Raw genomic sequence first — 23,798 nt, forward strand, 5'->3', positions numbered from 1 at the left:
CAAGGAGAAGTATTTCAGAAGGACAAACGGAAAATAGGAGAAGTCCTATTATAAATAATAGAATCAATTCTTCTTATTCCTATTCCAGTGAAGGTGACATACTGGAAGAAACATTGGTGCACAAAGACTACTCAAGCCACTTGCATGAAAAGATGTCCAAGCATAGATGGTCCTCAAACAACCATCAAAATCAATTCAAAAATTGTGTGGACAAGGACAAAGATTATATGGTTGATCTCATGAATTTCTTGCAAAGTAGGAAACAATTAATACACTCCAAATTTTTATATGACCAATCTAATATAGTTTGGACATCTTCCGAAGAGGGATGTTCAGTTATAGGGATTAGGAAAGGTACTATGAAGCTACAAGAGTAGTCAACCCAAAATTCTAATGTAAGGGGAAAAATACTTGACATTTACAAATAATATAAAAAACTTCCTAACCAGGTTCAGAATGACTTACCATTAAGCAATTACTTGGAGCTTCATCTAGAGCAACAAAATAAGACCGATTTGGCAAAAATTAAGTGTGTTGAGTTAGCTCATGATCTCCTTGCAAAAGACCAATGCAAAATTATGTATGATGAATTTCCAGCAGACCAAAATCATCTAATAAGGGACCTTGAAAAAGAAGAGCAGTCAACCCCCATTGATTTGCAGCCTTTTCGTGATCAAGTAGAAGAGGTAACACAAGGTGCAAGTTTCTACGTTGGTGATTTGGAGATCAACTTTGACAAGCAAGTTGATGAGGTCAGTTGCACACGAGGTAATAGCAAGTTGGGGTCTTTGTGTGATGAACCATATATTTCCTATGCCTATGACAAGAATTCAGAGGAACAATCTAAGATGACACTACAAGACGATGAACTGCTTCAATAGGACAATAATGAAATGCATACTTTAAAGAATAAATTGAAGGTTAGTAATGACATGGTTTTGGCATCGTTGGTACATTATGACAATACTCACAAAATGGTGGAAGATCTCTACAGAAATGTTCAAAAGGGAGTGGAAGTCGATTGGCTTGTTTTTAATTTGCAAGTGATCAAAACAACTCTTGAAACTATGAAATCAGATTTATTATATTTTCTTTCCAATATTGACAACATTCTTAAGGTTGCTAAAGTACATGTTGATCAGCTGAAAAAGAAAAGGAATGGGATTATGGAGCTCAATAGGGAGCTTAAGTCTATTTCGGAGACATTGGATGAAATTCAGTTTTCTCTTTAGGAAGTAGAAAATCAAATCAGGGTCACGAAACACTCTTGGGTACATGAAGGTAAGGTTAGGCAAGTGTTCAACCTGTAGGTGAACAAGAAAGAAACATATAATCAATGAAAAATACTATTCATTATCAAACGCTTTCCATACACAACAATGATATATCGAACAATGATAATGATGCCAAAATACGTAAGTGTTCACAATATTTATAATGTCTAAAATGGTGCCAATGAAATGGCACAACTGTCTCTGCACCAATAACTGTCTAACTATCTTTTTTGCCAGACAACATCATCCCCCCAGAAAATAAAAGTCATCTCCTGACAACTTCAAAAACTAACAAAAATATGAGACAACAACATACAACATAGAAATAATATAGACTAGGGAGGAGGTTGCGTACCTAAAGTGCTCTGCTGTTGGCACAACTCAAACACTTGATTAGTGCGGATGCATAAATCCTTTTGGGTTCTTTAACATTTCTAATGTCCCAAAAAAGGGACATTACATATCCAGAGAGCTTGATAGGAAAGGTTGTAGAGCTAGAGGGCAGGCTAGTTTTCGAACAGACTATCAAACTATAGATCACATTTTCACGTTACGGGCTATTATTAAGGAGGCTAGACACAAATCGACGAAAGTTTATTGTTGTTTTGTTGATTTTCACAAGGCTTTCAATTTTGTTCCTAGGATGGCTCTATTTCAGAGGCTTTGTGAGATTGGGATTTTGGAGATGCTACTTACTGCTATCATGAGATTATACAAAACTGTGGTGGGTAGATTTAGGATTTCTGAGGGATTCTCAATTTGGATCCATAGTACCATTGGGGTTAAACAAGGCTGCCCTCTCTCCCCCACTTTCTTTGGTTTGTATATTAATGAGTTTGACGACTTCCTTTTGAAGTCCTCGCTCCCAGGAGACAGTTGCTATTTATAACATGTCTTGATCTCCATTCTTCTGTTTGCGGATGATGTGGTTATTCTTGCTTCTACTCTAGAGAGCTTGCAGAGGCTTCTTCATGGTTTAGCTTCCTTTTGTGATCAGCAACAGAGAGTGATTAACCTAGGTAAGACTTGAGTGATGGTCTTTAATTACTTAAAGACCTCTCATCTTCACTTCTTCTTTCAAGGACAAGAGATTGAGATTACTTCTTATATGTATTTGGGTGTGAAGTTCTCTGGACCCCGCTTCAACATGAGACCATCGATACAGCCCAGAATCAATAAGGGTATGGCTTCTCTTGTTATGCTTGAGAAATAATGTTTCAAACACCATTTTTAGAATACCTCATCCAAGCTATACCTCTTGGAATCCCTTGTTCGACCGACTATTTTTTATGGCGCTATGGTTTGGGGGCCTTCTCTCCTTGTTTCTGATTGGGCCTCGATCGAACAGGTATAGAAATTGCTTTTATGGCATATCATTAGATGCCACAAGTTCACTTCTCATAACATCATTCTTGCTAAGTTCGATGCTCATCCGTTTAGTCTTGCGACCATATTTGATCTTATTTGGTTCCTTCATTGCCTTTGTGGTTTCGCAAATTTGATTGAACAATGAGATAGATACTCTTACCTGGTGTATTGGTCTTTTGTTGCTATTGCAAGTTCTGATACTAGTTCTTGAGCTCATTGCTGGTATGCGCAAGCATCCTCTCTACTAAGTTCAATTGAGATTGATTTTGATCCCCTTCCTCCTTATCAGTTCTCACTAAATGCCCCTGCTCATCTCTTACCCTCACGGCAGGAGTTAAATGAGCATGTTAGACTGGATATCTATAGACATTACATTGTCACCACCTGGACTAACCCTCCTAGGGGTTTATGTCCGAGGATGGCCTTCTATGATGAATACTTTATGGAGATCTATGATGGGCTTATTGTTCGTCCTAGTTATCTTTCTCGACGATGGTGTCATCCTCTACATATCTCTTTGGGGTCCTTCAAGGTTGGTTCTCACCATCTTTGGGCTCAGACCAACCATCATATTGATAAAGGAGACCGGATTTGTAAGTCTTTTACGTTAGTGGAGGTCGAGACGGACACTCACTTTATGGACTTGTCTAAAGCCCAAGGTTGGGACTACATTTATGTGGTAGTGGAAAAGCTTACGAAGTATGCTCATTTCTTTTTTATTACTACTACTTATTTGGCCATGCAACTAGTTGAGTTTTTTTTTTCGAGAGATATTCAGGTTGCATGGTTTATCCCGGACCATAGTGAGTGATAGCAGGTTTATGAGTGATTTTTGGCAACAAATTTTTTGACTGTGGGACTAAATTGACTCCTAGTACCAATTATTACTCGTAGATAGATGGTTAGATGGAGATTGTAAACAAATGGGTTGAGGGTTATCTGCAAAATTATGTCTCTTCTCAATAGAGGGCTTGGGTGAAGTGGATTTATCCATGTGAGTAATGTTGCAATTCCACTCACCATAAGACCATTCAAATGTCTCCTTTCAAGACTTTCTATGGATATGATCCACCCAACATTATGGATTTGTTGTGTAGTGATAGCAGAGTGTCAAGTGCAAGGGACTTGTTATAGGGTAGTCAGGATGTTGTGAGATCTTTGAGGGACAACATACAAAGATGACAAAATTAGCAGAAGCAGTATGTTGATCAATGGAGGACAGCTCGTACTTTTTAGGTGGGTGACATGGTCTACTTGATGTTGCAACCATATCGATAGTCTTCTATTAAGAAGAGTGGATCAGAGAAGCTTAAGCCACGTTATTATGGTCCTTTCCACATAGTGAGGTGTGTTGGTGAGTTGGCATATAAGTTAGATTTGCCTGAGGATAATAGGATTCATAATGTTTTTCATGTTTCACACCTCAAGAAAGCTTTGGGCAGACATGTGGTGTCATCTTCTGTGTTGCCTCCCTTAGGGGATGAAGGGAGACATGAGTTGATTCCGGAGGCGATTCTTGATATTACAGAGAGATAGTTGTGAAGGAGGACTATCAGAGAGTTTTTGGTTAAGTGGTATGATTTACTGGATGAGAATGCTACTTGGGAGCCTAAGGATGTTCTGCAACACCCTAGATTAGGATTTCTTTGGGACAAGCAATCTTGGGGAAGGAGGATTGTAATGTCCACATTTTAGTAGGATCCCGAACTTGGATTTGTCAGCTCGTCATTGCAACCCTTGTGAGTTGATGTTTGGTTTTGAGGGTCCCTTGTTGCTGATTTTCTATTTTTGGACTTACTATTTTTAGTAAGTCACTTTTGGTTGGTTTTTCTTTTTAGTAGGGTAGTTCTAGTCGAGGTCGTTGTCTGGCAATTTTTCTCTCAGTCTCTAGGTGGATTACTTGGTGAAGTCTGATTTATTTCAATTTTAATGGGACTTAAGGAATATTCAATGTACTTTTAATTATTATTGTGATTTATATTATAAAGTGTTTGTTTATATATAAAGCTATTTCTAAGTGAAAAGAGTGATGGTGAAGCTAATTAGCACAAAAAGCATTATAAATATGACTTCATCGGGGAGAATTGTTCATGTTGATTATTATATTATTTTCTTATTGAGCATATGGCTAAGGGTTTTTGAGCTTTGGAAATTGTTTTGAGATTTTTCTTTGTAAATTGTGTTGTTGTATACAATTTGCTAAGTCTTCATATTGTATTCCTATCGCTAAGAAGTGATTGGCTCTAAAGAATTATAATTCCATTGGGTATTAGTCTTCAATTTGCACATGTGATTTCTTTCCTAAAGAAGTTTGAATTTATTTTTAAAGGGCTGCATATATATATATATATATATATATATATATATAGGTTGTGTCTGATTAATATAAACTGTGGAATTCACTATTGAGGAGTGGCAACTCATAATTGGGCATGTGGATTTCCCTCCAAGGTCTGCATTTTAATCATCATACCCCCTCTGATGTCTTTGGCTACCTGTTGCTGCATTTCTTGGGTGCACGTTGACTGGACCCGCATGTGGCCAACCTGTGGACACACCCTAATGGTCTACGTTGGCAAATTGGTGGTGTACGATTGAGGGTTGGATGCCATTGTTTGAGTATGGGCTGAAAGATTATCTGGTGAAGGCTGCAATTTTTCTTTGGAAGGAGAATTTGGATGATCACATTGCAAAATCAATAAACAATTCAAGTGCACATTATATGAATTGTAATTCCCATACATATTTGCAGCAAATTGGATTTATTAATAAATAGATACATATTTCATTTCAATATTTTCGTTGGAAATTGGTGTTTATTTCTATGAGGAGAATATATATATATTCCAAAATTTCAAAAAAATTAAAATATCCAAGAAAATACAAAAAATAGATTTGACCATTAGTTGTTCTAGGTAGAGGCTAGTTCGAGTCTTTACAGAAGATGAAGGATACATGGTCACATTTATGGAGGGTTCTTAGCTTGGCCTAAGAACTCAAATATCAAAAATGCACACAAATTTGGCTCTAGACATGGATGCCTATACAAACTAAACTCATGCTCTCCTATAGCACTAATTCATGATCCCTTCAAAGAAACTGAAATCTGCCATCGGAGACTAGGGCATCTTCATTTTCGAGGATTACCCTCTGACGCAATACAAGGCAAGAGAATCCCCAAAGGAGATGTCATAACCCCCAGCAAATAATCACACAACGGAATATAAACAATAACACAAAGATTTAGATCCAAATATGCCAACTCTCACAATAGAATCATAAGATTTACATCCAACTTGCCCAGTTGTAAGGCCTTCCGAGTTACGGCCAAATACAATGCAATGCAATAACAATTTTGCAAGACCTCAAAAGATCCAACTCCTAGCTAGCCCAAACCCACAATCTAGTAGAAAACCCTAAGAATAATCTAAACTTGTGCTCGCAAGCCACTAAGAAACCTTATTGTTTTCCAAGCCCACACTTAGCTACTAGCTCTGCTTAGCTACTCCATCTTCTACATACTGAATAATGATGAATCTGGACTCCACAAGACCACCTACTTATACTAAACCAAGCCTCAAGTCAGCCTAGCATAATAGACATTAAATAAACACTCACATTAAATACACCCTCAACCAAGAAGTCGACTTGGCAACAAACATTAAATAATTAAATACTTAGGACATACCTCAAGTTTACAATGCATAACTAACTCAAAAGACCACAAAAGAGTTCACGCACTTAGACATAGATCCACGTGCCATCCAACGATCCAAATCCAAGAGCGCACATGCCAACTTCCTTGGATCGAAACTCACAAATACAATCTCCAAAGTCTACCAGTAAATTAGTTGCACGTGACCAACAGTCACCAAAATGGCTCTAACTCCAATTGTCATGCGCACTTAATTAGGACAAGGTTGCCTAATATGTCTCGAACATATCCCTGACTGTGCGAACCACAACTGTACAAATAGGAGCTTGAAGCCCTTGCATACAAAATTACTAACTTTCATAGGATGCTCCTACATCACACTCTTTAGAGAAAATGGTAATAGGATTACCCAACTCCAACCTAATCTTGAAGGAACTTGTAAAGGGTGTGCCTTAGGGAAAAATATTAAAACCACTTTTCATAATCGTGAAAGCATAACCAAAGATGTCTTAGAAATTTTAACAAAGTTTAAAGGAATTTAAAGCTCTTGTAGAAACATATCAGCAAAAAAATTAATATTCTAACTAATAATAGTAAGGAATAAACTTCAAAGATCTTTCTTAATTATTGTAAAAGTGTTGGGATCAAGAGAGAGTTTTCAGTTCCTTACAATCCCTGAAAAAATGGGGTAGCAGAAAGAAAGAATAGAACCATAGTTGAAGCTGCTAAAGCCATGTTGCATGATCAAAACCTAGGAACTTCCTTTGGGTGAAGCCTCTAACGTTGTTGTCTTTATTTAGAATAGATGCCCACACTCACATCTTGAAAATAAAACGTCTAAAGAAGCATTTTCTAGAAAGAAACCCAATCTTAGTCATCTAAGAATATTTGGGTGCCCTATTTATATTCACATTCCTAAAGAGAAAAGAACTAAACTAGAACCTTCGAGGAAAAGAGGAATTTTCATAGGATACCGTGAAACTTCTAAAGCATATCATATATAAATCCCTTGACAAAGAAACATTGAATTGAGTGGAGATGTAATATTTGACAAAGATACTGTGTACAAGAGATCCAAAGTTGAAAATTAATCAAATAATGAAGAAACACAAGAAGAATCAAAGTCTGAGATTCAGAGGGAGAATCAAATAGAAGATAACTCCTTATATGACATATACATCTAAAGAAAATAAGAAAAGACCTCTATGGGCCAGAAAATCAACTAAAGATTTTGAGAATGTTGATCCTACTCTCTACCAAAAAATTATTGGGTCCTTCATGTATTTAGTGAATACAAGACCTAACATCTGTTATGCAATAAATGCACTAAGTTAGTTCATGTGTGAACCCAAACAAATTCATTAGCAGCAAAACACATCCTCAGATATCTTCATGGAATAGTTTAATATGGCTTGAGATACACAAATACTAAACTAAGTTTGTGTAGTTATACAAACTCTATTGGGTAGAAAGTTCTTTAGATCAGAAGAGTACTTCAGGATGTTTTACCTTGAGATCAACACTTATATCATGGTTCAGTAGAAAACAATCATCCCTAGCTCAAGGCTCCACTAAAGCAGAATATATAACAAAATCCATGGGAGCTCGAGAAGCAGTATGGTTGAGGAAGCTTCTAGTTGGATAGTTCGAAAAGCCACTAGCACCTACAACTATCTTTTGTGATAACCAAAATTGCATCAAACTCTCCCTGAATCCAATAGTTCATAACAAGTCAAAACACACTACGATATCATATCACTATATACGAGACATGATTGAGAAGAATGTGATCGAGTTGAAATATGTTAGTATAGAGAATCAGATTGCAAACATTCTTACCAAACCACTTGCTAAGACAAAGGTGGAATACTTTCGTAAGGAACTTGGTATGATTGTAATTTCTAAGAAAGTTTCTTTGAATAATTGATTATTGTACATCATATATTATAAATGCTATGAATTTATGAAACCTATGTACATCATAAGAAAGTGACGACTTTGAAATGATGTTCACTTGTATTTACAGAAGTTATTGGAAGGTGACAATCTTACAATAACTTAAACCATGATAAACATTTTATGCAAATGTTGAAATAGATAATGAAAGGCATTATCTTGTAAATCAACAACTAAGTGTTAGATGTCATTAAATTGATTGTCTATGATTTGTTTGTATAGATATATGACAAGTATTGGTGAATATCTTGCCTTGATATTCTGATAGGCCATAACCACATTGAGTATTTGGTGAATATCATTTAGTTGATGTTCTGATAGACCATTACTCAAAGTACTTGGTGAATATCAATTGATTGATGTTCTAATAGGCCAATACTCATGTTACCTAAAATGATATCAAAATTGTATTTGGTGAGTATCTTGCTTTAATATTTTGATAGGCCAATACTTCATATACTAGAAATCTTCTTATTAAAGATTTACTTGATGTGTTATTTCTAAAATGGTGTTCTATTTACGAGTGTTTATCCTTCTAAAAGTAAGAGGGAGTGTTTATGTGTTAGTTTAATTGTATAAAATTATTATTGAAAAAAAACTATGTGTGTGCGCGCGCACACACACACACACACACACAATAATTAAAAAATAAGATAAGAAAGATTGATTGAACATTTTAATTTTTGACTGATGTCGCATATTAACCGACAGGCAAGCATTTGATTGGTTGTGCTAATGTAGATTTCATATTGTCGATTAGAGACTACAAGGTTTGACTCTATGTCCTTTGCTTCAGGATAAGCCACGACCATTCAGTCACTTATATTGCGTGCGTGGAAATTGTTGAATGAAACAACAAACAGTGCATTCATAGACTTCACAAGTTCTGATTCTCATCAAGTTAGATTTTTGCCATCAAATCAAACAATCAATTGGACAAAGCAGATTGCCCCCTTTTTATTATTTATATTCATCCTCTCCATACAGAAATAAGTAACCATTCACTCAGAGATAAAAGTCTGATAAATTTAACGCAATCAAAGAAAATGTGAAATATGGAAAATAGCACTTAGCACAGCAGCAACAGAAAATGTTTGGTACATGCTTTTGTTGAAACCTCCTTAAGTAGTGATAATATCATTAAGAATATGTTCGGTATTGGGCATAAATGAATCTTGATGCAAGGGCATCTGAGGGTTAAGGCCGTTGACTCAAATGAGGGTTTTCGTCAAGATTTACTTTCGGGGGTCATAACTTTTGACTCAGATGTGGGTTTTGGCTGAAATTTTAACGGTAGTTGCACTAGGAGTTATTTGGATTGCTAATCAAGCTTAGCTTGATAGGTGGTCATTTCAACATTTTTTCAGGAGCCTAAAATCTCATCTTGACCTCCAAAATTGGCTTTTTGTGTCTTTTCCAATATTTTTAGAAATTTGTTTTTGTAATAAATCCAAAATCATATTTTTTATTTTGTTGATTAGTTGGCAATTCGTCTTGCCTTAGTTGGAGGCTTTTCTTGGGAAAAATTGGGATTCCTAGGATGAGTTTTAAAAATTACCACAAATGGAATAATTTATTTTTCCCAAAAATTTGCCAAATATGGTAATTTTTCGGAATTGTAATAAGTAGGTGTTGGTTTTCATTGTACGAGCAGAGTAGAGTTGCAGAAGTTTTAATAAAGAGTTATGGTATTTTGAATCATTTGTCTTGTGTTAATTTTTGAATTGCTCTTTGACGAGATTGGGTTACATCATTTGGTATCAGAGCAGTAAGATGGCTGGGAGAGGAAGAGGAAGAGGAAGAGGAAGAGGAGGTGTCACGCCAATACAAAGATTGGTACTAGATATGCAGAGGGAGATTGAGCGACTAGATAATCAAGGAATACAAAGAGGAAATGAATCTGAGGAAGAGGGAGAAAATGTAGACGAATGCCTAGGAGAAACGAGCTACGAAGATAGAGTTCTTAGGGCTTTAGAAGGAAGGAGTGAAGCAATAAAGATTAATGTTTCAGACTATGTTGGTAGTCTTAAGCTAGAAGAAGTAATAGACTAGTTGAACGAGATGGGAATTCTTTTTTAATTGAAGCCTATGACAAAAGAAAAGAAGATGAAGATTGCATGCACAAAACTAAAAAGGCATGCAATGATATGGTGGAATCACCTCTAGAAGGAACGAGTTAGAAATGACAAGGTGAAGATTAAGACATGGACCAAGATGGAGAAAAAGTTGAGAGAAAAATTCTTACCCATGGATTATTCACAAACCCTCTTTCATAGATTCCAAAATTTGAAGCAAAACTTGTCTTCAGTGCAAGACTATACAAATGAGTTCTACAAGCTATCCATGCACATAGAGCATCAAGAAAATAATGAGCAGATGGCTGCTAGATATGTGAATGGCTTGAAATTCTCTATTCAAGATGAATTGAGTATGCATTCTGTTAACAATATAGAGGAGGCTTATCAATTAGCTCTAAGGCTGAAGAAAAGCAGAATAGGCAATATAACCAGAGGAATAGAGGTGGTCAAAGGGGTAACTCAACTCCATTTCGGGGAGGTTCTAATAATGGCCGAGGAGAGAGCTTTCAAGGTTCTGAAAAAAATATAGATGCTAAGCAAGATCCTCCAAATCAAGAAAGAGGAAGGGGGTTTCAGCGAGGTCGAGGCTATGGAAGTGGAAGAGGCTGGGAAAACCAAAGAAGGCCTTTCACTTGTTTTAGGTGTGGAGAAGAAGGCCACGGGGCTTTTGAATGTTCTAATTTCAACATGCGAGATAGAATCCAAGGAGGGCCATCCAGAGTGAACCTAGCCCAAGCTAACAATGAATCTGAACAAGAAGTATCTCCAGATATGGAAGAAAGTCTCATGATGAGAAGAACAATGATTATTCTAGGCAAGGAGGATGTTGAGGAGAAATTTGTTGATGATTCATGGCTTAGGACCAACATATTTCGAACAAGGTGTACCTCAAGGCGAAAGGTATGTCAAGTAATTGTTGATGGAGGTAGTTGTGAGAATATGGTTTCTAAAGAAATGGTAGATAAACTAAATCTCCAATGTGAAAAGCACCCCCGTCCTTATTAGATTGCATGATTTAAGAAGGGAAGTGAAGTCACAGTAGATAAGAGATGCCTTGTTAAATTTTCCATAGGGAAGGTCTACAAGGATGAGCTATGGTGTGATGTGATTTTGATGGACGCATGCCATGTCCTCTTGGGTCATCCTTGGCAGTATGACAGAAAGATTATCCATAATGGGAAAAAGAATACTTACACCTTTTAGAATGATGGATCTAAGTAGTCTCATTACCTCTCAAGGGTGATGGAAAAATTGAGAGTATGTTGTCTGAAAAGGAACTTGTCAAGGAGATGAAAGTGACAGGGTGTTGTTATGCATTGGTAGTACAAAAGGGGAAAGAGGAAGACTTGACTATACCACCAAAAGTAGCTGCAGTGTTGGAAGAATATTCAAATATCATTCCAAAGGAGCTACCTAATGGACTTCCCCCAAAACGAGATATCCAACATCATATTGATCTTATTCCAGAAGCAAGTCTCCCCAATCAAGTAGCATATAGAATGAGTCTGACACAGCATGCAGAACTGGACAAACAAGTGAATGAGCTCATACAAAAGGGCTTAGTACAAGAAAGTATGAGCCCCTGTGTTGTACCAGCACTATTAACTCCAAAGAAAGATGGAATGTGGAGGATGTGCACAGACAGTCGAGCCATCAATAGGATAACCATCAAGTATCGTTTTCCTATCCCACATTTGGATGACATGTTGGATGTTCTCGCTGGAGGAAAGTATTTCTCTAAGACTGATCTACGAAGTGGGTACCATCAAATCCACATCCGAGAGGGGGATGAATGGAAAATAGCTTTCAAAACTAGGGATGGTTTGTATGAATGGAAGGTTATGCCTTTAGGTTTATCCAACACACCTAGTACTTTTATGAGACTCATGAACACTGTGTTGCGTCCCTACATTGGTAAGTTTGTAGTAGTTTATTTTGATGATATACTGATTTTTAGTAAGGGAAGGGAAGAACATCTACAACACTTGAGGATCATATTGGGGAGAAAAACTCTATGCTAATTTGAAGAAGTGTAGGTTCATGCAAGAAAGCTTGGTTTTTCTAGGATTTGTCATTTCTGCAGATGGTGTCAAGATGGATCCAGAGAAAGTTTGAGCCATTCTTGAATGGTGTAGTCCGCATAGTATCACCGAGGTGAGAAGTTTCCATGGCTTGGCTACTTTCTATAGAAAGTTCATTCGTAATTTCAACAGCATTGTAGCACCTGTGATAGATTGCACTAAGGGTTGAGAGTTTTCATGGACCAAAGAGGCTGAAGAGAGTTTCCAATACCTAAAGAAGAAAGTCACTGAAGCTCCAATACTAGCACTACCAAATTTTGACAAAGTGTTTGAAGTGCACTGTGATGCCTCACATGTGGGCATTGGTGTTGTACTTAGCCAAGAAGGTAAACCCATTGCCTGTTTTAGTGAAAAATTGAATGATGTGCGAAAGAAATATTCTACATATGATATAGAATTCTATGCAATTGTGCAAGCCTTGAGGCACTGGAAGCATTATCTAGGAGCCAAAGCATTTGTGTTGTTTACAAACCATATTGCTTTGAAATACTTGAACACAAAAGAAATTGAACACTAGACATGCAAAGTGGGTCTCTTTCCTATAGGGGTTTACCTTTGTTTTGAAGCATAAATCAGGGAAACAGAATCAAGTTGCAGATGCCTTGAGCAGGAGAGTTATTCTTTTGACCATCATGGAAACAGAGGTGGTTAGCTTCGATGCAATCAAAGGCTTGTATGAATCTAATAGTGACTTTTGGGAAGTTGTTGATCAATTGAAGAATCCAGTACCTAGACACGCAAACACTATTCAAGGTGATTATCTAATGCAAGATGGTTACTTATTCAAAGGGAAGTAGTTATGTGTTCCTATAGGCTCAATGCGGGAAAATATTATTCGAGAATTTCATAGTAGTGGTATGGCTGGGCATTTTGTTAAGGATAAAACAATAGCTTTGGTGGTAGATAAGTACTATTGGCCAAAGATGAAGTGAGATATCACCAGGTTTGTGGAGAGGTGTCAAGTTTGTCAAGTAGCCAAAGGGCACTCCCAGAACATTGGATTGTACATGCCATTACCAGTACCAGTTAGACCATGGACAAACTTGAGTATGGATTTTGTATTAGGATTGCCACATACACTGCGAGGTAATGACTCTATCTTTGTAGTTGTGGACAGATTCTCAAAAATGGTTCATTTCATTGCTTATAAGAAAACTAGTGATGCTACTAGGGTGGCCAAGTTATTCTTTTCTGAAATAGTCAAATTGCATGGGGTTCCAAAAATGATCACCTCTGACCGAGATACTAAGTTCTTGAGTCATTTCTGGAGGACGTTATGAAAGAAAATGGGAATAAAATTACAGTTTAGTAGTGCTTACCATCCACAAACAGATGGATAAACAAAAGTTGTCAATCGTAGTTTGGGTAATCCGTTGCGATGTATTGTTGGAGAGAAGCCCAAACAATGGGATTTGGCATTGCCTCAAGTAGAATTTTCTTATAACATCTCAATGAACAGGTCAACTGGTAAGTCACCATTTCAGGTTGTTTATGGACATAACCCTCAAGGTGTTCTCAATTTGGTGCAGCTTCCTTTGGGTGACAGAATTAGTGATGATGGAGAAGCCTTTGCAGAGCAGCTCTACCAGTTGCAGGATGGCAATGAGTGGTACAAAGCTTCTACAGATGCCACTCGAAGGTATCAAGTTTTTAGTGCAGGGGATCAAGTGATGGTTTATCTTAGAAAGGAGAGGTTTCCTACTGGAACTTATCATAATTGAAATATAAGAAAATTGGTCCCCACAAGATTTTGAAGAAGAATAATGACAATGCTTATGAGGTAGAGCTCCCAAGTGGTCTCGATATATCTCGTGTATTTAATATTTCTGATTTGTATACTTTCCATGGTCATGATACCTCTGTTGAAAGGAGGATGAGGTAGATAGGACACACACCATACCCATCAAAAAGAGAAAAAAGGTTGCACAAATTGTAATGGACACCCAGGAATGCCCAAAAGCTGAACCAACTGCTGAAATTATATTAATTCTAAAAATGCTGCAATCAAGTACAAAGAGATGTATTCCAAAGGCCAAACCCTAAGGGAATGACGTCTAAAATGTTACAACAGAGAATGAACGTCCCCTATTGCCAAAAAAGAGTGTGATTCACACATCCAAGTTGTTATCAAATGCAAGTCATAATCATTCGATACAATAATCCCATGCTAAACAATGAGACTCTCACCCCTATTTATCCTATTCCTTCACCCTTCTAGAAAGAACTAAAACATTAATTAATTGCAAGTGCTAGAAGCTTCCCCCTTCCAATAATTAATGCACTCTCTAGAAACTCCTCTCTTGCAATAATTAATTGTGCTTCTAGAGGCTTCCACCTTTCCAATAATTAATACACACTCTAGACACATCTCCTTTGTAATACAATAATTAATTAAATTAATTAAATATAAAGCCACCTTTTAATTTTAATTTATTTAATGACTCTATAAGAAATTAATTTAATTTTTTCTTATCCTCCACTTAGACTTTGGAGAACGTGAAGGCCAAAAGATGGGATCATTACACAAATTCTAGACAAGAAGATTGTTCAGACTTGCCAGAGTGACTACAACAAATATCTCATGCAGTGGGAAGGGTTGGCACTGAAAAAGAGCACTTGGATTACTGAATGGGAGTTGCATAAGTTAGATGAGCCTACATGGAAGCAATTTGAGGACCGAAACTTGTAGGAGCTTCGTTTCAAACAGGGGTGAATGATGTAAGGGCATCTGAGGGTCAAGGTTGTTGACTCATATGAGGGTTTTGGTCAAGATTTACTTCCGAGGGTCATAACTTTTAACTCGGATGTGGATTTTGGCTGAAATTTTACAGGTAGTTGCACTAGGAGTTATTTGGATTGCTAATTGAGCTCAGCTCGATAGGTGGCCATTTCGACATTTTTCCAAGAGTTTGAAATCTCATTTTGACCTCTAAAATTGGCTTTTTGTGTTTTTTCCAATTTTTTTAGAAATTTGTTCTTGTAATAAATCCAAAATCATATATTTGATTTCGTTGATTAGTTGGCAATTTGTCTTGTCTTAGTTGGGGGCTTTTCCTGGGAAAAATTGGGATTCATGGGATGAGTTTTTAAAATTACCAAAAATCTACCAAATATAGTAATTTTCGAAATTGCAATAAGTAGGTGTTGGTTTTCATTTAGGGGCAGAGTAGAGTTGCAAAAGTTTTAATAAAGAGTTATGGTATTCTGAATCATCTGTCTTGTGTTTATTTCTGAATTGTTCTTTGACGAGATTGGGTTACATCAAATCTCTACAATCGTAGCGCTCAAATTCTCTATTTGTTGTAGGAGTTGATGAAATCCAACTCCACAATCGCCAAGATCACCTGTAGTGCAAATAGCTTGCCGAAGAGAAACCTAAGGAGCAAGAGCTTGAAGGAAACAAAGCAAGAGAAAATATTTCACAATAGGAAAATGAAATTACTATGTGAATGGATGAATTTACAATGAGACAGAGACCGCTTATAAAAGCCTCAAGGAAACTTGTAGAACAAGTTGGAAAGAGGTGGAAGATAAGGTTGAAAACTAAGTACTCTTCCACAAAAAAGTGGAACATGCTAGAAAGGAACAAACTCCCGTGTTGTCAACAATTCATCACTACATTCATTAAATACTAAATATTAAATAAATGCATTAACCTAAGTAAGCTTAAGTAAATAGAATAAATAATAAATAATTAATTAATTATTTACTCTAACACCCCCTCCCCCCCCCCCCTTAAGTGCAACTTAGGGGAATGCCTTAGCTCCCAAAACTAAGATGAAAATGCAGAATGGGTCCCGGCAACAAGGCCATGTTAGGTACCCATGTACAATGTAAAAAAATGCAACCTCTGTAAAAGGGGAAAGAGAGAAAACCATGTGGGAAAAACCCTCCCCCAAAAAGAGGTAAAAACATGCAAAAAAAAAAAAACATGAAGTGAAGGAAGGAAGGCCTCAACCAATGCCCACAAGGACAACTTTCGTCGAAAAAGAGTCAATAGAGCCGCTCAATACCATAAGTACAACCAGCCCCCCCATGACAGATACTAAAGCCTCCCCAAAATAAAGGAGCCCCTGAAGGAGGGATTGAACCAATGCAAATCTAATGTGGAAGAAACAAGGGTACATAACAAGGGAATCCCTGAATGAGAGGCAAAACTGGAAAGCCTAGTTGCTGCCAAGAGGAGGATGTATGAGGAACCGGAAAGGGAATCCCCAAGGCAGGTGTGATGACACTGTCATGAATGTCCACTGTAGTATCTGCAACAAGTGCTCCTAGAGTCTCAATGAATGAAGCTAGAGGATCAAGTAGAGCAGAAGAAGAATCCTGTGGAAGAGAAAAGCCCTCAACTGGATGTGGTGTGGAAGTCAAAATAGGGATCTCAACAACAATACAAAGGTTCAAGTATCCTGACTGCACCACATGTTCCTGCAAAAGAGAAGAAGTGTGCTCCAACAATAAAGATGGTGGACCAAAGTGTGAGAGGGTGTAGAGACGAGTGGAAGGATCAATGGCCCCTATAGCAATAAGACCTCCTGTTGCAAGATCTCGAATGAAGATTGAATCGGCAGTGAACTCAACTGTCTTCCCTGATCCACTACGTGTAATCTAAGAAATTGAGAGAAGGTTGGCAGACAAAGATGAAACATACAATACATTATTGAATATACCATCATGGATGCTAATTGAACCTTTCCTGTAGACTGGTAGGATAGTGTTATTCCCCATGCGAATATGAGGAATGGGAGAAGCCTCAAGAGTAGAGAAGACATTGTGAGAAGATGTCATATGGTGAGAAGCACCTAAATCCAGTATCCAAGGAACCTATGAAGGAGATGTAATAGTAGCCTGTAATGCATGACCCTTTCCAAGATCCGATGTAGATGGCGAAGATGTGGAAGAAGACTGAAAGGCAGACGCTTATGAGGTAGAAGAGGATGGAGAAGAAACAGTGTTCTTCTAAAAATGAGCTTGCAAATCTGCAATTTGTTTCGCATAGCCATCAAATCTCTTTTGAAAACAATGTGCCTCATCATGAGATCCTTTCTGACAATAGGAACAGGTAGGAGTCTCGATCTTCTTTTTCTCCTTCTTAGAAGATGATGAATCGGTAGAAGAGAGATCTGATATCTGCTTCGAATTTTGCTCCTGTGTATCCTTGACAAGCAATGCATGTGATTGTGAACCTGAAAGTGAATCCATTTGATTGATCTTGGACTGTTCACTTGTTAATCAATCACAAAATATCTCAAATTAAGGCATCTTGTGTCTGTCACCCAATGCATCCATAGTGAAGTAGAAAGTAGAAGAGAAGATCTAATATTGTCCCACATGACCATAAGCCCCTTGACATGAGAAGCTGTGTCATTTGTGCCTTCCAGGTGTGATAGTTGTGTGGTGTGAGACAGGTCACAGATGGATCCACTATTGAGAGAAAGAAGATAGAAGTAGAAGGTTCTTATTCTAAAGTAAATTACAGAAAAGAAAATGCTCCCCCCACCCCACAATGTATAAATTGGGCACTCTTTACTTAGTGCGATTACAATAGCTAATTTAGGACCTATTTCTGAAAGTAATATTTCTGTCCACAAAACCTATTATCTAATTGCAGATCTGGAAAGTAGAGAAAAAAAATGCACTTTCAAAAAATATGGAACCTGATTATGTGTCCAAATGAGCTCGTACAAAGCATTTAAAGTGGCAAAAATTGGAATTTGCGAGTTGCAGAAAAATTCAGGAACAGAGATGTCAAACCACCTGCACCAATGTGTAGATCACGAAATTCTACCCCAAAACAAAAAAAATTGCTCGAAAAAACGAGTCCGTACGAAGGAGATATTGTTGTTTGAAAATCATCTCTGTAGTTATTTTTTTCTAAATCGCCGCCGTTGCACCTCCAAAAAATAAAGAAAAAAGCCCAAAAAATATCAGATCTGTTATACCAAACCCTCTTTCTCTTTTTTTTCCAAATACTGAAAAAAAATGCCCTTCCTCCTGATTGAAGAAAAAATCACAAACAAACTAGAGTTTGTATTTCTGAATTGCGGCTTCAAAAAAATTCTTCGAATAAAAAGCAGCAGGGAGGCTCTGATACTATGTAGGAGTTGATGAAATCCAACTCCACAGTCGCCAAGATCACCTGCAGTGCAAATAGTTTGCCGAAGAGAAACCTAAGGAGCAAGAGATTGAAGGAAACAAAGCAAGAGAAAATATTTCACAATAGGAAAATGAAATTACTATGAGAATGGATGAATTTACAATGTGAGAGAGACCGCTTATAAAGGCCTCAAGGAAGCTTGTAGAACAAGCTAGAAAAAGGTAGAAAATAAGGTTGACAACTAAGCACTCTTCCACAAAAAAGTGAAACATGCTAGAAAAGAACAAACTCCTGTGTTGTCAACAACTCATCACTACATGCATTAAATACTAAATATTAAATAAATGCATTAACCTAAGTAAGCTTAAGTAAATAGAATAAATAATTAATAATTAATTAATTATTTACTCTAACATTTGTTTCCAAGGAGAAAGTTCCCTGTCATTCTTTAGGAAACATAGATGAAACAAACCAAGAACATTTCTTAAACAAAATGTTTTGAGAAACATTTATAGCCACTTCTCACTGTTTCTTTGTCGTTTCTTTGCTAAACTTTATAATAGTACAAGTGTCCAAAACTTTTGACTTTGCAAATAGTTAAAGTTGATATATATTTAATAAGAACACAAGTTGAAAAAAGAGTATCCTTTCCCTTCCAATCTGATGCTTCCATATTAAATTTCCTAAAGGAAAAGTTTATTTACAAATTACAGGATGGTGTATCATTTTACCCATTTAAATGATGTCGAGATTGGATTATGTCATTTTGGACCTTTGAAAATACCTGTTGAAAAGATCCAAGCTGAAACCATGGATAAATGACTTAAGGATGAAATAATGATGGTTGTTTCTGTAGCACCTTCTTGTATCTGACCCCATCGATGTTAAAGGATTGTCTCTTAATAAGATTACAGCTTCTGTTGATCTTTAGGTGTTGTACTTCTCATCTTGTCATATTAAGCTGCAATACAAGAAGAATCTCTCTCCTGCAGTTCTCTGATATCTGCAGATATGTTTGGAATATCCAGGAGAGCAAGTCTCTGTGGATCTAGTTTTCCTCTCTCCATAGCACCATTATCTACACAGCATTCCTCATTATTTATCCCATCAAAAGTTCTGTAACCTCATGTTCCACTTTTTTGTCTTTCTCAGAATATTCTTCGTCCACATTGGAAGATAACACTTCATTTTCACTGTAGTTATTATCACGATCGTGATCTTCATCGTCTTCATGCTGTTGCATTAAGAAAATAACTGTTATAATGAATTGTTCACTTACAATAAAATAAATAAATATTAATATTTTTCCTGTCTAATAGAAACATAAGCGATAAGCAAAGATACAATTGCCATTATAATGCATGGTCACCATGTCTATGAAAAACAAGAGACTTTCAGAAAAAAGATAAGAAAGCTTTCAAGAGATTAAAATTCAGAAGAAACATGAAGAAAAAAGATTTTATTTTAAAGTCAAACTAAATATCACAACGCTTTCAAGAGATTAAAATTCAGAAGAAACATGAAGAAAAAAGATTTTATTTTAAAGTCAAACTAAATATCACAACGCATACAGTCTATAAATATCTTCATGTACAATTTCTCATTTAGTTTATCAGGATTCTAATGAGTTGCTGAATTGGGTACGGTACTGGTACTGGTACATCCGGTATGGTATGTGGGTACAGCAAAACAAAGTTACACTTCCTGTTGTACACATTAATATTATTATCTTATCTTACCTACGACAAGAGTCTATCCTGAACACCAAAATTACATACATTTGAGCCTTTGGGGTTGTCTTTGTGATTTCACAATTCATCAGTCTAGCACATTGAAAATTTCGCTCAAGAGAGGATAGAATACCCTTGGTACTTTATTTTGTGTTGTTTCTGTCATGAAACACACCAACATGCAGTTTTTTTGTGTCAAACTCATTTGCCCATATTTTATGAGTAGTGTTTCACCTGAACCGATCTATCATGAGTATGAATGAACCTAGTTAATACTCATTGCATCTAGGCAATGCTCATGGGTATGAAGCATTAGGTCTTCCTGGGAGGTCACACATCCCAGTACTACTCCAACTCAAGCTCGCTTAGCCATGGATTTTACACCATTGGGTAAGCAAGCTAAGCCAGCTTGATCTTAAGGGAAACTCCATGTAACATGTAAGTTGTAGAATAGGGGTGGGTGGCCTCACAAGAAATCCCAGTGCTTTGCCCTTATGAACATAGCCTAGATGTGATGAGTGTTTAGTGGATCATTCATGCTCATGAGAGATGGGTTCAAGTGAACCTCTTATCGTAAAAAGTGGTTCAATGGACTAGAGTCAAAACCTATGCAGTTGAATCCTGATAAAACATCATAAATTGAGATTAATAAGGAGAGAGTATGTTAACATTGAGACACTTCAAAAAAGACAAAAGTTTTTTGATTTATCCATATAGCCAGAAAAATGAACTGATGTGATTTTTTCCCAATTTGATGATCTTTTGCTACTGTTTATAGAACATTAACACAAATAAGACACATCCTACCTTTAATCCTTCTGAAGTATTTGCAGAGTCAAATTGTGCACTGAAAGCTGTGGCACTCTGATTCTTCAGAGGATCTCTGTGCAGCTCAGAAGACACGTTGTTTTCACTATAACTGTCATAAGAATAATCATATATGTCTTCCTCTTCACTCTGTGGCACATAAACCGTAATTTCAAAAAGAACTCAAATAATATCCAAAAAAATGAAATCATGAAAAAAGCCTTCCTTGCTTAACAGAACATAACAAAAGAATGTACATGAATGATGAAATAGTTTTCTAGCTCATATATGACATCCCACCTCCACATCTTCTGAAAGATATGCAGAATCTAGTTCAGAAGTAAAAACTGCAGTACTCTGGTTCACATCAATGTCATCGATTCTATTCTGGAAGTACAGGATAAGCAGGAAATCTATCAGATTCTATCTTATCTTATGGATCTCAAGAGATAATTTAGGCCAAATGTGTCTGAAAAATTCACATAAAACTCCCTCCAGCATTTTACTCTTATCCATTATGTGTTAAAATTTTCAAAAACATAAATCCCCCTGTAGTGTCATAAAATTAGTAACTGCACTGCTAAATAAGGACATACAAGTTCATATTTGAGCTCCTCCATATTCTTTTCCAGCTGTAACATATGTCGATTCAAAGACTGAAAATGCAGCAGAGACAACAGATATGAGCCTTGCACGTCAGATGTCATGAAAACTATACATAAGTACCAGAGAAAAAGAAATATCTAACTCGGAAACTCCATTTCCTTCTCTGTAAGAATGTCACTAACAACAAGTCAATCAAGAACCTTAAGATACACATTACCTCACGCCGTTGGAGTTCAATCGATCTCTTTAATGCTTTTCTCTTGGTTAAAAGGTTCTTAGGCTTTATTGCAGGTGGGCGGCAGTAGTTTTTACCCCGATAAACTATTATTGCATAACCTTTGCTTACTTTATCAACAGACACTAATATTCCCCCACTTTCAGCCTCCAGCATAAGTGCAGTGTATTTCACCTCTGCTAGACTCTTTCCATTAGATATAATTTTTACTAGTTCTCTATGTTTCCAATGCAAATGCATGTTTTCCACTGTACCATCAAAGATTCCTCGTCTCCCTGTTATTTAGGTAAAAAAAAAAGCAAGGCATGCCACACTCAATAATGATCATAAAAGCACAGAATCCATTTTACTAGTATTTGTTGCAGAAACAAAGAAATAATGATCTCTTTAAATGAAAATACTTACCTAAAAGTAAGAATGCACCCATTCTCAGACCAAGCTTCCGGAACATGAATCTCTCTTCATCAGTTATTGTCTCTTGATCTGATGAAGGTTTGGCAGGCAGTAAAAATGCCTCTACTTTGGCCAATTCTTTTTCCGCTTTAGCAACCTTTTTCTGGGCCTGCAAATCCAGAAAATATACAAATTAACAAGTGCTTTTTTGAACTAGCCAGACTCCACCAATCAAACAGGAGTGGACTTAAATATTAACATGAAAGCATGCAAGAAGCCTAATATTTTTGGGGAGCAAACACTTTTCACTTAAAGGACTGGCTCCATTTATAAATGGGAGAAAGTTGAAACCAACTAAATGCCAAATTCACCATCTTGAATGCTATTGTTGAATTTCAAATTTTATGCATTTTGCATTAAGGGATAAGCTTACAAGCTCTAGCTTTCTCTCAATCCTTCTTGCTAGATCAGCCTTTCTAGCCTTAGCTGCCTCTATTATCATCTTTTCATGCTCTTTGCTATCAATGTCCTTTGACCATCGAGATTTGGCTTCTAAAGATTCAGCCAAAGTACCAGCAACACTGTGTACTACTTCAGCCTCTTCATATCCATTTAGCATTATCGAAGATGCTTTTGATCGTGCCATTTCTTCCTCATCCTGAAGTTCTCTTGCCAATGTTTCCTTCTCCATTAAAGCAGCTGTGACGGCAGGAGAAAGAAAGTCTGTTCCTCTATAAATGACAATGAACTGTTTATCTCTTGAAAGAAGAGTGCCTCCAGTAAGCTTCTGCAATAGAAATCACTTGTAAAATTCCATGAAAACACAATTTGCACATCATCCAAAATGCACTTTTAAAAAGAACTCATTTTCTACAAACAGGCATAATTGTAATCTTCTTGGATCCTTCATCCTTATATTAATTCATTCTGTCAGACATGCCCATGTAACTTTTCACTTAATAAATCACATATCAATTCAATTTGTCTATCAAACAAATATCAATTTGAAATAAATGGACATACACATGAGAAAAAAGCTCAGTGCCAACAAAATTAGATCCAACAAATGGCTAGAAAGATCGAAAGGAAAATCTCACAGGTACTCAGTACAGAGGCATTTTATGGTATGTTTATGATGCTGGGGACTTTACAGCACAGCAGAAACCAAAATAATCAGATGTAAACAGAGGGATATTAAATGTATTTTGAAAAATATAACATAAACTGCATTTGAATCAGAGGAAAGCTAAAATTTTGTATGTATTATGCAGAGGAAAAGATAGGTTGTCTTTTTTCAAGAATAATTATTACATCAGATATCTTGTTTAACATTGTAGTATGCTAGCCATTAAATTAGACTATCAATGAAGATTACTGATTCCCATAACAATTAATTCTCATAGCCAAAAGCTTAAATATATGTGTAATGTTCCAGCAAATTGCTCTAAGGCACTTATGATAATAACAACCAGAGTTTATTGTCTTAATCTAAATTGAAATATGGGCTTTTCCTCTACC

The 23,798-nt window shown here is 36.6% G+C and overlaps 1 protein-coding gene across 2 annotated transcripts in view; it reads right to left on the minus strand.

Annotated features, from left to right (window-relative positions):
• Nucleotides 1-19,103: 19,103 nt before the first annotated feature.
• The window catches only part of LOC149576670 (CRM-domain containing factor CFM3, chloroplastic/mitochondrial-like), a 52,446-nt gene continuing 47,751 nt past the window's right edge, over nucleotides 19,104-23,798 (minus strand). Inside the window, exons 4-10 of one of the 2 annotated variants that reach the window (XM_089818889.1) lie at nucleotides 22,714-23,067; nucleotides 22,293-22,449; nucleotides 21,870-22,162; nucleotides 21,643-21,702; nucleotides 21,347-21,433; nucleotides 21,047-21,196; nucleotides 19,104-19,743 (exon numbers count right to left, since the gene is read on the minus strand). In XM_089818889.1, coding sequence (XP_089675015.1) covers nucleotides 19,609-19,743; nucleotides 21,047-21,196; nucleotides 21,347-21,433; nucleotides 21,643-21,702; nucleotides 21,870-22,162; nucleotides 22,293-22,449; nucleotides 22,714-23,067 — 1,236 coding nt within the window. In that variant the 3' untranslated portion in view covers nucleotides 19,104-19,608. The remainder of the gene's footprint in view (nucleotides 19,744-21,046; nucleotides 21,197-21,346; nucleotides 21,434-21,642; nucleotides 21,703-21,869; nucleotides 22,163-22,292; nucleotides 22,450-22,713; nucleotides 23,068-23,798) is intronic. The other variant, XM_089818898.1, reaches the window with a different exon arrangement.

Source organism: Cupressus sempervirens, chromosome 1 (assembly GCF_028749045.1).
Source record: "Cupressus sempervirens isolate cs-2001-9-10 chromosome 1, ASM2874904v1, whole genome shotgun sequence".
NCBI lineage: Eukaryota > Viridiplantae > Streptophyta > Pinopsida > Cupressales > Cupressaceae > Cupressus > Cupressus sempervirens.